Source organism: Drosophila subobscura, chromosome E, assembly GCF_008121235.1.
Source record: "Drosophila subobscura isolate 14011-0131.10 chromosome E, UCBerk_Dsub_1.0, whole genome shotgun sequence".
NCBI lineage: Eukaryota > Metazoa > Arthropoda > Insecta > Diptera > Drosophilidae > Drosophila > Drosophila subobscura.
Window position 1 is genome coordinate 14,197,442 of NC_048531.1, and position 14,436 is coordinate 14,211,877.

At 45.3% G+C, this 14,436-nt stretch overlaps 1 protein-coding gene across 3 annotated transcripts in view; it reads right to left on the bottom strand.

Moving 5' to 3' along the window:
• Positions 1-3,865: 3,865 nt before the first annotated feature.
• The window catches only part of LOC117891455 (ecdysone receptor), an 80,202-nt gene continuing 69,631 nt past the window's right edge, over positions 3,866-14,436 (bottom strand). For all 3 annotated transcript variants that reach the window (XM_034796938.1, XM_034796937.1, XM_034796939.1), the window contains 4 exons: positions 5,817-6,367; positions 5,604-5,747; positions 5,380-5,532; positions 3,866-5,303 (listed from right to left, as the gene is read on the bottom strand). In XM_034796938.1, coding sequence (XP_034652829.1) covers positions 4,197-5,303; positions 5,380-5,532; positions 5,604-5,747; positions 5,817-6,367 — 1,955 coding nt within the window. In that variant the 3' untranslated portion in view covers positions 3,866-4,196. The remainder of the gene's footprint in view (positions 5,304-5,379; positions 5,533-5,603; positions 5,748-5,816; positions 6,368-14,436) is intronic.

Sequence of the window (14,436 nt, forward strand, 5' to 3'; positions counted from 1 at the left end):
TTGTATGTCGCGTTACACTAAAATGCCATCAAATCAGTTTTCAGTTTTGTATTTTGTATTCTCTAATTGTATTTTCGTATTTGCCGGGAAAAAATCATTTACCTTTTCGAACCTTCGATTCGGATTGAATCGTGTGCGTTGTCAATACATTTTATACGTATGATGGGTTCTTCTGACTTAAGATATACATATGTACTCGAAATCGTATCCTGAACTGCATTAATAACTGTATATAAGTTGTATTGTAGATATTAATATTATCATTTAGCTTTAGATTACTGATTGCTATACATTGCAAATGAAATTTGACTTATGTGGCGTTCGTCGTCGTCTCTAATCTCTAAGTTTCAAAATGGCTGCGGTAACTAAGGGTTCCTCTGCATGGTTATTAGATCTCAATTTGGATTTGGCAGTGAGTAAAACTCAACTCAAAAAGCCTTCGTATGAGTTTCGTTTGCTCCATCGCTATACTAATGCAAGAACACCAAAATATCCTCTATTGGGGTTTCGTTTATGAATGTCTGTCTCTATTTGCGTGTGATTCACCATCTTCGGATTGCTGCCATCCAGGTACCTCTAAGAAGGCTTCCAAATAAGGTGTGAGAGTGCTTTGGAAAAGAATATTGAGAAGAGAAACGGAAACTATGTATATCATCCATCATCCTTTACACATTTTGTGTATGTATAATTTTCTTCTCTGCTGCTAAGGTCTCGCTTGTAGTTACATTTATTATTATAATGCTCAAAACCTTTCGATCATGTTCCGTCTAATATTCCATTCTTCACTTCTGCGTCCACTTCTGCTTTTGTTTCGTTTGAGGTAGTTTTTCAATTCAGGATCAATATCTACAAGTCGAACACAAAAATGCTTGTGAGTGTGATTCAATTTAGCTTAGGGTTAGCTGTGTACATGGTTTGGTGTGTGGTCATGGGCTCCACATAGTTAGGGCTAGTTATTGGGGGGAGGGGCAAAACAAGTTACAGTTTACACATAACAGAAAACAGTGCATAAAAATCAAACAAAGTCTAGTTGCTTCTCTTCCGCTCTTCCTCTCGAAATTTCAAGAATCTACATAACGATTTTGTTTCACGTTTCAGTTTCAGTTTTTGTTTCTGTTTCTGTTTCTTTGTCCTTTAACTTCATGTGGTACTTTATCTTTATTTTATCTTTATGTTTATCGTTTCTATGAATGGATTTCTCAACAAATTGTTACTTTATACCATACATTCTCGTATTTTCGTAATTCATCAGGTTGCAGTTTTTGTATTTTTGTTAGTAGCATTCTTTGTTTTCGTACTCATACAGCGATAGCTATATCATATATCATATCGTAATCATGTATGTACAGATCTTAGGCTAAGGGATATAATATTGTAATATTTCAAAAGGTTTAGCGTTAGCGAGGATCTATCGTGGGTATTTATTACTGCTTGTACCTATCCTATACTATATTCAACGTACTTTAGGGAGAAGTCGTCATCGACTGGGGCTCTGCCATATCCATTTATGTATAGATAGCAGCACAATTTTATTCAATTTTTTACAATATAAAGCTATTTAATAGCGCATCGTGTCTTTTGTTTTTGTTTAGCTGCTTGTAAATTATGATAAATCAATACAAAATGTTCCTTCCTTTTGTCCGCCAATGTCCTCACTTCACTCTATTTGCCTGTCATTCTTAGCCAATTTTCACAGCCGTTTGCTTCGCACTTGCAAATCTTGTTCAAATTCTGAATTTCCAGCTTTTCATAAGTCTTTGCTCACATCCACCGCCACACTTTATCGGGCATCTCTTTCCCACACTTTACCCCAGTCAGGATAATTCACAAAAATAAAAAATGTTCTCAGGAAACAGTTTGTGGGAAAATGAAAACACACAGATTTTGGTTTATGTTTTTTTTGTTTCTTTTTTGGAGATTTTCTTGTTGGTTTTCTTTTGCTCGTTTTCAACACATCTTCTTCTATATATATATTTTTTGTATATATTCTGCTTGCTTTCGTATCGTAAAAAGGTAAAAACTATTTCCGCATTACGATAGGGTTTGCTCTTTACAGTATTCTTGTAAAACTACAAAACAAGGTATGCATATATATAATGTATCTGTATCGGTATCTGTTATCTGTTATCGGTATCTGTATATGTATGTATATGTAGTGGTATATGCGTCGTAAAAATATCAATAATAATATTAATAATAATAATTGGGCGTGCGCGAGTGCAGGCTACAAAGAATCGAACTTAAACAAAAACTTAAGAGCAAGCCGGATCGGGGAATCGATTCTTCGGAATCGGATCCTACGAGTAGTACGATTAAAGTATTCACTGATTTATGTTTTGTAATTAGAATTCACTCTTGTAAAGCAGTGTGCTCCTTTATTTTATATCATATTTCGTTTTCGTGGGCTTCCCGTTTTCAGCTCTCTTCATAAATTAAATTTACTTAAGTTTTTACAAGTGTTCGTGTGTGTTTATGTGTGTTCATGGGTGAATTCGGGGCGTGTGTGTGTGTGTAAAATATAAAATTAAATTAATATTAGTAGTAAAAATAAAAAATTGCACAATTCAAGTTGAAAGCTACGTAAAAGTCCACTTAAAAACTTTACATTATTTTATTTTAGTATTTTACAATCGCTTTTTCCATTTTGTATTTTATTTTTTTGTAGCTACTAAAATTAGAATAAATTTGATTTAAGTTTAAATAAGGCCAACAATTTGTGTTAAAATTTTGTAAATGTAAAAAGTATATATAAAAAATGTTTGGAAATAAATTGCATTCAAATTTTGTTTAACATAATAGATTGCCAAATGAAAACTTTGCACATTTTTGTTTAAATAAATTTTGATTACATTTTGTTGCTCACACAAGTTTAATAAAATGTTTAGGGTAAATTTTAAAAATAAATATTGAAGTCTTTTGGTGTGTGTACGCGAGTGTGTCTATGTGTGTGTGGTGTCCGAATGATTGAATATTATTTGCCAGCAAAAAAAAGATGTGAATTGTACGATCTAAAACCTTTACATGCGATGATGGTTGCTTCTTTTTTTTAATGTTTGAGTAAAACTCCAATCACTTGAATTTCCTTTCTAAAGTTCTCGTTATCAAAAGTGTAATGTTAAAAAAATGCCTAGAAAACGACGCCAATTTCAAAAAGGATTATTGTATTCGTGTGGGGAAAACTATAAGAATTTCTCAACTTTAAAAAATTTACATGCAAGGAGGGTGTGACGAAAATGGTTTTGCGTTCTGTTTTTACGTTTGTGTTGCTCTTTTTTTTGTGTGATATATTTTTTACAGTTTCCCTTTCGTATGATTAAAAAATATTTATAAAATCAGTCCAAGTTTTGCGTGTTTTTTTTTGTTTGTTTTGTTTTTAGAGTTTTGTTATCTGAATTAACTTAGGTTTGCTTTCCTTTAGTTTTTTATAAGTGTTATTCTGAATACAGGGTATTTTTTTGTCATACCTTTTCACTAAACAGATCTACGCGCTCCAAATGATGTTAGCTTTACAGTTAGGGTTAGGTATTATACAGTTGCGTTTCATTAAGTGTACAGTTATCGTTATTGGTAATAGTTATTATTTTATATATTTTTTAAATATAAACAATCTTTACTCTCTTCTCTCTGCCACACAACCCTACTCTCCTCCACACTCTCCACTCGCCTCTCTCTACTCTGTTCGAAATGGAGGACGATTTCGATGTCGAAAAACAAAATTCGAGAATTGACTGTGAGGCGGAAAAAAATCTGCCACACGATCCACATAATTACTTGATGATTTTTTCAATTGTTTCTCCATTCAGTGTGTGTCTCTTCCTCTCTCTCTATCTGTCGCTGTCGCTTTTCCATTCATCTCTCTCCTCTCTGTTTTTGTTGTTGTTTTTTTAGCATTTGTGTAATTGTTAATAATTTGTTTGTCGGTTATATTGTACGGATAATGACTTATTGCTAATATTTGCAGACTTAATAACTAAATAACTGCATTTTACGCTTGTCCTTCAGTGATCCCTCCCTCCAACTGGCATCAGGATCAGGAGCAGGCATCCCATCCCCCCTCTGATGATCGGGATGTCTGTGAGAGTGTGGTTCAGCTGCCTTTCCTTGTCCTTCTCCTAGTTCTAGTCGAGCAGGACTCCACCCACCACCTCATGCAGGATGGAGTGGTGGTGGTGCTGCTGCTGATGGTGGAGCAGGGGCTATGCCGTCGTCGAGTGTTCCGACTTGACCGCCACGCCGGGGATCAGCTGCTCCTGATGCGGGTGCAGCGGTACGCCCATCAGTGCCATGGCCGTCTGGGCATTCGCGTACATGCTGACGGGCGCCCCGTTGCCCACCGTCGCGGTGGTGGAGCTGGCGGGCACCGCCGCCGTGATGCTGGTGGAGGAGGTGGCTGCTGCTGTGGTGGGGCCCATGGCGCCGCCACCGCCAACGCCGCCAATGTAATCGCTGCTGGTGCTCACGGCCGATACGGATCCGGAGCTGGATCCAGAGCCGACAACGGAAACGGACACAGAGGCAGTGGCGGGTACAGAGACGGAGACTGGGGCGGAGGGAAGTGGCAGAGGCAGCGGCAGAGACAGAGGCTGAGCCTGGGGCTGGGGCTGGGGCTGCGGTTGGGGTACCGACAGCGGCAGCGTGTGATTGGGCAGCGGATGGTGCTGATGCTGATGGTGGGCGGCCGCCGCAGCCGCCGCCTGTGAGGTGGAAGCAGAGTCGGCATCGAGTCCCGCGGCAATGGCACCACCGACAGCGCCGCGCATGCGTTCCGCCCGCACCATGCGCTCGGTCTCCTCCTGCTGGGCCTGCAGGTGTGACTGCACCGAGGGCGGGATGGCATGGACGTCCCAGATCTCTTCGAGGAACTTGGGCAGCTTGCGGTTCTTGAGCTTCAGCGAGAAGCACATCTCGGCATTCTGGTTGCCCAGTGTGCGCAGCTCGGTAAGGATGGAGAGGAGCTTGGCGTAGAAGACGAGGCTCATGGTGTCGCCGCAGTGGCGATTGAGTATATAAATGCGTAGCGTGTCGATGTAGTAGCTCTGTATCGCCTCCACCAGCTGGGCCTTCTCCAGGCCCGGCCGATCCGAGAAGATCACAATGGCAGTGAGTAGCGCATACTCGACGTTGTCCACCTTCATCGAGAACATCTGGCGGCAGAAGTGCAGCAGATCCTCAATGTTATCCGCCATACCAGCCATCTTGTACGAGTCCCGGGTGTACGATCGATTATTCGCAAAGAATATCGAGTCTGAATTGTGATCGTAGCGCCGCGCCATGCGCAACATCATGACCTCCGAGGAGCAGGCCTTAAAGGAGGAAGGGAGAATGGGTGTTAGAGATCTCAATCTGAGTTGGAATCAACTGGTGGCGTGGTATACTCACCTTCAGTAACGTGATCTGATCCTCCTGGGGTATCTTTGTAAACGCTGGTAGACCTTTAGCAAACTCGACAATCAACTGAACCGTGAGTATGGTTATCTCGGTGATGTGTCGAAAGCTGACATCCGTTTGGCTCTCGTTCTCATCCGGGGTGCTCTGAAAGCGAGAAATACAAGGCATCCATTAGAATCTCTTCCCCTTAGATGGGTTATCCTGCTCCTACTCACCATTATACGCCTGAGATCCTCTTCGGATGGCTGCTCGTAGCCATCCTGATACCAAATAAGCTTATATATAACGGCCAACTGATTGTACGTTAGTGGAGGTATATTGCGCGCTTGACACTTGGCCAAAATATCATCAGGTAGTAGCTGTCAGAGAGAGGGAGAGTAAAAGATCAGTTAGCGATCACTTGGGGCATTCCCATCCTTTGTACTTACCGGAATTGTGGCATGCTGCGGCGCCTCGCATGTCATCAGATCGAGAATCTCCTTCTTCACGTAGTCGTGGGTGCCAACGACGCTGCCGCCGCCAACGCTGGAGCCGCCACCCACACTATTACCCCCGCCATTGCCGCCATGCTGTGAGCTTGGGGAGGTGGTCATCTTATCCTTCTCCTTCTGGGCCTTCTTCTCGCGCCGCTTCATCGCGCACTGATTCTCGGGCACCACGCACTCCGGCCGCATGCCCACCGCCAGGCACTTCTTGAGGCGGCACTCCTGGCACTTTCTCCTCATGTACATGTCCATCTCGCACGCACGTCCAAACTTGCAGCAGTAGACGGCGCTCTTGGTGACGCTGCGCCGAAAGAAGCCCTTGCAGCCCTCGCAGGTGAGGGCATTGTAGTGGTAGCCGGAGGCCCGGTCACCGCACACGAGGCACAGCTCCTCCTGCACCCGCGGCGCCGGACCCTTCTTGCTCTTCTTCGCATCGCAGCCCTCGTTCGCCGAATATCCGTTCAGGCTGCTCGAGGGCGAGAGATCATCGCGACCTGTAGGGGGGTAAGGAAAAAAGAAAGATCGGATTTAGTTATCTCTTTCTCTTTCTGTGTGTAGTCAGAATGTCTCAAAACTCGTCCATAAAACATTAGAAACCCAAATAAATAAATTTTCCATTTGTTATTCTCGAGTTCTATGTGCTCCGAGCGAACATTTGCATTTTTCTTTGCTAAACTCCAATTCCGATCATCTGTGTGTGCGTTTCAGTATCCGATAACAGCAGAAACGGGGCTTGGCACTGTCCACCCTCCCTGCCACACCACACCACACCACACCACACCACACCACACCACACCACACACACCGTGACAGAACACAAAATTTAAAATTCAATTAACGTTGTCGCTCAAAGTCACCGTCACCGAAATGAAGCTGAAAAGTCTAAAGTCAACACTGAAATCCGCCATGGATTGGCATGGCAGGGAAGGAATGCTCGGCTGGATGGAGGTTCGAGAGCCATAGAAAGGCCCACCAAGGCGAGTTCCATGATCCAGTTCTGGGCGAATTATTCAGAAGCAAAAGCATCCGATTACGTTTTCCACCAACAAATCAAGTGATGTGGACTCCATGTGGAATCTATTACACAGCAATCGGTGTGGCAATATTTTCAAATATCCACAGATTCCGCTGGTATTTCCCACACATGTACTTTGAGTTTTCCCTGTAATAAGTTCTGTAACAACCAATCGACTCCCATTATCGATTATGTTTGGACAGATTGCTGCTCCTTAACTTCAGGGAGGTGGAAGAGGGATAGGCATGGGCGTGGGAGTTGGCGAACTATGAATAGCGGGCGTTTCGGAGATACATTATACAAATAGTCACGTTCCACACAAAAGGAGAGAGAGATAAAAAGAATATCAAGTGCAAGTTTCCCCCACAAAGACACTAACGACAGGAGTGCAGGGTGTAGGAGCGGGTGTGGTGGCGTGGAAAATGGGTGTTGGTGGCACATAAGTGGATAAAAAGATACGACAAAGAGGCGTGTTGCCTCTGCAACTGCAATGACAATGACAGTAGAAAGAGAGGGGCAGCGGCAGCGGCAGTGGCAGCTGGCAGACAAGACGCAACGCGGCTTAGACACTTGTCTGAGTAGGGGGGCAGAAGTAACAGCAGGCGAAACAGAAGAAGAAGAAGCCAAGAAGCGGCAAAGACGCCACTTGGCCAGAAGTGCGCCACAGCTTTTTCCCCGCTTTCCCAACACGCTCCTCCTTGTGCGGCCTGCGGCAACTGTTTCTGCTTCTATTCCTGCTTCTCATTTTCCTTTTCTCTTGCCACTCCTTCTGTCTCATGCACCTCATCCTCGTTCCAACTTGCTGCCACACACTGCAGCCGAGTGCAACGCAGTGCATTGTCGGCCTAACACACTTTTCCACTGTCCAGCCCCCCCCCGCTGCAGCCACTATCTGGCACTCCCCACCACCCCATACCCCCGCTCACATTCCCACAAACATTCGCCTTAAATCATTGCTCATACATGTACGCCCCGCTGTCTTGTTCTTCGAGTCCACTGTGGGCTGCAGCCGAATGCAGCGCCGCCTGCAGCTACTTTCCCTCCAACCAAACGACGTCGCTGCGTCACTGCGTCGCTGCATTGCTGGCGTTTCAATTTCACTGCCACCGCCAGGAAGAGGCAGTGGCGAAGGGGGAGATGGAGAGGACGGAAAAGCGATAGCAAAAAGAAAAGAAAATGAAATAAGCGACGGCGTCAGGCAAACTTTGTCTGCTCCAGCGGCTCGTGGAAATGTGGAGGAGACGCCACCATGACTGCATTTTCACTGCACTAAAGCTCTGTGTGTGTGTGCATGCAGATGTGTTTGTATGTGGAAAATCGCTGTGGCAGCAGGGAAATCGTGTAGCTAAAAGTAAAAACCTGCTGCTACTGGCCAAACGACTCTCCTCGCTCCCATCTCTCCCCTTGGCAATGGCAGGCCTTGAATGAAATGAGAAAGGGGTGAGATCCCCAACGATCCCATGGATCATGTTTGTTGGTTTTAGAGGCACTGCATTATCTACTTTATGACTGCATTTATTACTAAACAGACGCCACCATTGATATGCATAATGAACGGTTAGCTTCGATGGACGAACATTCTGATACCCTTGCAGATGAATTGATCCATTCTTGGCAGTTCCGAATCATACCCTCTTAAAGGGTAAAAACAGCAAAAACACACACACATGCACAGTGGAGCCACATTTAACTTTTCACTGATGAAAAGACAGTTTCACGCAATGTAGGAAGGGAGCAGAGAGAAGGGCACAAGAGCGAAGTAGAAAAGGAAAGAGAAGGGGAGCGAGTGGAAAGCACAACAAAACGAAGCGAAACGGAACGAACGCCATGAAGTAAGAAACAAAGGCAGAAGCAGAACCAGAAACAGAAAAGCAGAATGGATGCATGGGAAAAAAAACGTGGAAGCCAAAACGGCAACACAACACAAAAGACACCCACCCCCGGGAGGGAGGTCCACCCATCTCGTTAGCCTCTCGCGCCGTGCCGTTCCCCTCCCCTGGCCCCCTCCGGCGCTTCCACATTTGGAGTTCATTGTGTTATTGTGCTTGCTCTCTGCCGCCGCACTACATACCCACATAATCCATGTAAACTGAGGCAGTGGCAGAGGCTGAGGCAGCAACCATTGCTATGGCCAAACACAAAAGCAAAACTTTGGCCAGAGAGCAGTGGCGGCTGCAGCGAGAGCAAATACAGAGCTGCTCCCTTAGCTTTATTCCCGCTAAATAGATGTGCAGCAGAGATTAAGAAAAAGTGTAAAAACCATTTAAGTTTTAAGGTAAATCCATTTGAGGAGTTCTGCTATAGAGAATATTCAAATATTTAGGCATTTTATAGGGTTCACCTCCTTGGTCTGATTCCCGCCAAATACTGAATCTAGCTCTAGCCGAAGAAATGCAGCTAGCCGAAAGCACTGGGCAGCCGCCAGCCAGCGCAGCAGCACCGCGAAAGAGCAAAGCGCTCTCTTGCATTTGCTTGAGCGAGCTCTCTCGCTCTCTGCAAATGCACTCTCTCTCTCTCGCTGTGTCTCCCTCTGCCTGCACTCTGTACGCGCCCTTGCTCAACAAAAGCTAAAAAATGTTGATGTAGGCCTCGAAAAATATGCAGTTTGCCTTTGGCATTGCCACTGTCACTGCAAGCAGCGCTGCTGCTGCTGCTGCTGACGTTGTCTCTCTCTCTTCCTCTCTATTTATCTCCTGCTTCCCTCTCGTGCAATGCAGTTCCACGTGCTGGTGTGTGCGCCAGTGAGAGGGGAAGGTGGTGGGGGGCTATTGTATGTCGCACACTCTTTTTCAGCGTGGTATAGGTAAGTTCTCCCTTCTGCTGCTGCTGCTTCGCTTCTTCCTCCGCTGCCACCACTGCCGTTTGCGTGCATTTTATTTTACACGGTTTTTTCTGCATTTTGTTTCGCACATTTTTATTTTGTTTTTGTGCCTGGCAAAGAAATGAAGCTCTTTCTTGTTGCTGTTTTTGTACTTTTCTGTGTGCTTCTCTATTCTAAGGCAGCGTTTCTCTGTGTGAGTGTGTGTGTGTTTGTGCTTCTGCAGCAGTGCAATATTTTTAAGCGGCTTGTTTTTTGTGTATGCATAAAAAAGAGAGAAGAAAGAAGAACGGTGTGGAGCGGAGCAGCAAGCTAGAGGAGAGCTAGAGATGGGGCCGGACTCTGTGCAAAAAGCGCCTTCTGTTGCACTGAAAAGCAAAACAAATAAAATCCATTGCCGCTCGCTCCCACACACCTCTCTCCCAGCTGCGTTCATTTACTCCACCTCTCTGATCCCCATCGTATAGGGTATATATTAGTCGAACGATGGAGTCGATGGTGTAGCAGGCGGCGGGGGATGGGGATGCAAAGTTTGCTTGTACGATTTGCCGTTGGGTTTTTTTTGTGGATGTACGATATGAAAGACAAATATATATTTCACTTATTCATACAAGCAGAGAGAGAGATTGAAAGAGAGGAGGGATGGGAAGGAGGGAGATGGGGGAGTTATTTCCGAGTTTAAGCCTTAAAGCTTTTCTCAAATATTCCAAGTGTTGAATTGTCGTAACCATAGATTACAAGGTGGAACGCTATTCATTACATTTCTCAAATAAGGGTACCACTCCTTCCTCACATACATATTTACAGAACCAACTCCTTAAATTGTTTGGCCATTGCCAGGGGTGGATCGGGCATGGACTTGGAACTGCCTTGATTTTATGGCTTTTCCTTGGCGCCACATTCATTGTGGGCATCATATATCTTGCTGCAAATCATCCAGAATTGTTATTTATGTCATTTTGGGGTTAGAATTGCAAGGCAAAAGGGCTGCATGGGGACTGTAGAATGCAATTTACTTCCGTTTGGTTTAGTCTTGAGATGCAGAGAAGAATATTGCTCACTCATTGTGTATAAATTATGAACTCGGCTGCTGAGACTAATATATTCCTCCATTAATTCCTCTAGTTTCTCTTTCATCTATCCCATGTACTTGGATACGTCATAAGTCTAGCCCGGAGTCGAGTCCAAAATCATTGACACATTTTCTGCATATCCTTTGTTTATTTTGTTGACCCAGGGCCTACGACAGCATTGCAGGCCGATTACATAAGCGAAAGCCGACGACCCTAAATCAAAACACATTGAGAAGGCCCAAACAAAACTAACCACCAAATACCAGTGGGGAGCTTGCCACTCGGGCAGGGCAGAGGTGCCCAGGGGGTGTGTATCCACCTTGGCTTTGGCTTTGGCTTTGGCTCTGGCTTTGGCTTCAGCTGTAGGATGATTTGTGATGGCCAGCCCGCCCCAGTAGTTAAGGCTAAAATCAACAATGGCCCACAGTCCAGCACCAAGCACAGGGAGGTGTGCACGGTGAGGAGGGGGGGATGGAAGTGCAGTGCTAACGGTATACGAACATGAATCTAGAGTTGAAAAACTGTACCAAAGCCAGCGCATGTCCGATGCACTCTTCTCTGCAGTTCTCTCTTTGGGTCTCTCTCTCGGTCTCTCTCTCTCTCTCTGTTGTTTGGGGTTGCACACGTTTTTCTGTGCCCCCAACGGCTGGCTGGGTGGGTGAGAGGTGCAGGCATGGTGCATGGGCAACATGGGGTTCTAGTGCAAGGCTGCAATTTATTTTGCACGAGTTTCTCAGTTGTTAGTCACGTTCCCACCCACCCCAGAACCAAAACACACCAACCACCACCCATCCCTTTGGGGTCCCAACCGACTTTGTGCTGAGTTTACAAGGCAGAAAAATTGATTTTTTCAGTTCGTTGGCATGTTGCCTCCTGGGGATCGCTGCCGCTCCTACCCAGTCCACGCTTTGACCAGCAGCCAAGCCAGCACGAGGGGCCACGGACAGGGACAGGGACACAGGGTTGCAAGGTAGCTGCAGAATGCTTTTTAACCTACTTTGAGCACAGGTCGACATTTAGACGAGGGTCGTCGCATGACCTTTCGTGTGTTTCGGAACGCATTCTCCTCCACTCAACGGCCGCCGCTTCTTTCTGTTGCAGCTTTGCATTTTTCGACAGGAGATTCAGTTACCAGAAATGCACCCCCTAAAAGCGGAAGCCGAAGCCGAGCCATTTTAAACATGGCTGCCAAGCGAAAGGATGGCGACTTGCAGTGGTTTCCGTTTCCATTTGTAAATGTTTCAAGGGGAAATAACATTAGGCCGGAGGAACATGATTGAGTTTTGCACTAAATTGTGATTTCTCTTTGAATTTTACAACTTTACGCTTCACCTGGTATTCACCAACACTGGCCCTGTCGCTGTGAACTCTGTTAATGAACTCGCCAAACATGCACATAAATATGCACATATTTACATACATTCGTTAAGGCTCTGTTACACAGCCGCTGAACCATCCATCAGAGCTCGCTCCTCCCCCTGCCAGTGCCCTACTGGGAGCCACCTCACCCCACTGCTGTGCACGTGTATTCATTTGCATGCAACATCATATCCACTCCTATGTACATTCATGTATGCATATGTAGAGCTCTGTCGGTTGTTTACAATTTGCTTTTTATGAACAACATGCATGTGTTTTACACCATGTGCGCTTACCAACACTGGCCAGCTGAAGCCACCAACATTCAGACAGACAGAAGTCATAGCCAGATTCTGCGGGGGGTGGTAGCGTTGGTAGTGCCAAGGGAGGAGCTCCACATCCGAACAATGGAGCGAGCGCACAGCACAACAAATGGCAATGGAGTGAAGCCATTAAGAAACACAAAAGCGAAAAGAAAGGCAGGCAAAAAACAACAAATAAACAGCGAAAGAATGAGCGCTAAAATAGATGAGCAAAAGAAATGAAGAAGTTTCAGAGCAAGCAACAAAAAAAACAACAACAAAAAGTCAGTCACAGTCAGTCGCATCGCATGGAGTCGCATGGCGTCGCGTCGTGTCTTGTCCCAGAGATGGATTGGATTGGATGGGATGGATGGATGGATGGTTGGTGTGTGTAAACATTTGGTGGAGCCTCTAATGTATGCAGATGGGTGCTCGTGTGAAGTTTGGCAACGTCGCAAAGAGCATAGTCATAGGTGGAGTAATTATTATACATTTGCCACACTTGCTGTAGAATCTTGTAGCTAATATTACTAATAATATGCGAAAATACGGCAGTCTTTCATATGAAAAAATACCCGCAGAAAGTATGGCAATATTTTTAATTTTCATCCACTCCTCACTCCACTCCTCACTCCGTTTGCACCATGATTAATGCGAGGAGGCAGTGAAGCATTCTTCTTGCTTTTTATATGCAAAATCATGCGCACAAACTTTTACTCAAGTGCAGTTTGTTCTTGTTCTCGTTCTCGTTCTCATTGGAGTTGTTTCTTGTTGCCTCTATTGGAGCTTCAGCGAACGGAAGTTTTTAATTAAATGTGAAAAACAGCAACAGAAATACAAATAACAACGAAACGAATCGAGAACAGCACGAGGTACAGCTGCATAGTCGAGGCTTAAAGTCGACCTTGTTGGGGTAGGTAAAAGTCCATTTTAGTTGCTCTTTAGTCCGCACTCAGCTATGGCATCACTCTGGCTCCTCCCTGCCATCTTCTCTGGGGCACACCCTGCGCTGAGCCAGCCCTTGTCTGGCTCTCTGGTATTTCCATTTTACTGTTATTGTTATTACATTATCAACATGTCGTCCGACAGCATCCCCAACCCAACCCATCCCATCACCACACACAGACTCCAGTCTACAGTACAGCCCACCGCCATTGTCTGGGACTTGTTTTCGTCTTGACTGCAGACTTATTAAATATCATTCGCATTGTTGCTGGTCAGTGATTTTTATTGAGCGACAGGCACAAAGTTCTCACTGTCGTCGCTGTCTCTGCAGCTGTGTCTCTCTTTTATTATTACAACTGTCTCTGTCGACGACTGTCCCGGGTTACTGTGCGTCCTTGAAGTCATTTACGTCACTTGACAAGCGGCGAAAAGGGGCAGCACGAAAAGGGGAGAGACGTCTGCCGCGACTCGGCTTCAGTTAATGCATTCAATGGGATCCAAATTAATGTTTATTCCGGAGTGACAGCAGACGAAAGAGGAGACTAATAGGGAGGCAGCACGTTGGATGAAGAGTTACAGGCTAAATGCTAGACTTATGGACTTCAATCGTTGCTGAATCGAAAGAAAAGTTGTGTTCCCAGCGGACGCCATTGCACAACACTTGAAATTGTTATCGAAGCGCGATCTCTCGCGTTTCCCCCCCTTTAACATTGACACCGAATTCGGTTGCCGGCTTCCATCGTATTTCTCTTACATTTCGCACAGCCATTCAGCCGCAAGGCATTGAACTGCACCCAAAGACACAACAAAAATTGTGTATACAAATGTGCATGGGAGGAAGAAGCGTCTCTGTTTACGGCAAACCAAGCAGACCCATTTGCAACAAATTATATCGTGCCGAAAAACGTGGCGCATTTGATGCTTCACTTGCTACACACAGGCAAACGGCAGCGCCGAGCAGCAGTCGCCGGCGGTGGCCGTGGCTAACTGTGCGTATGCGCAATTTCGTCCGGCTCTTGACATTGTGGGAAATTCTTTTGTCGAGTGCAGC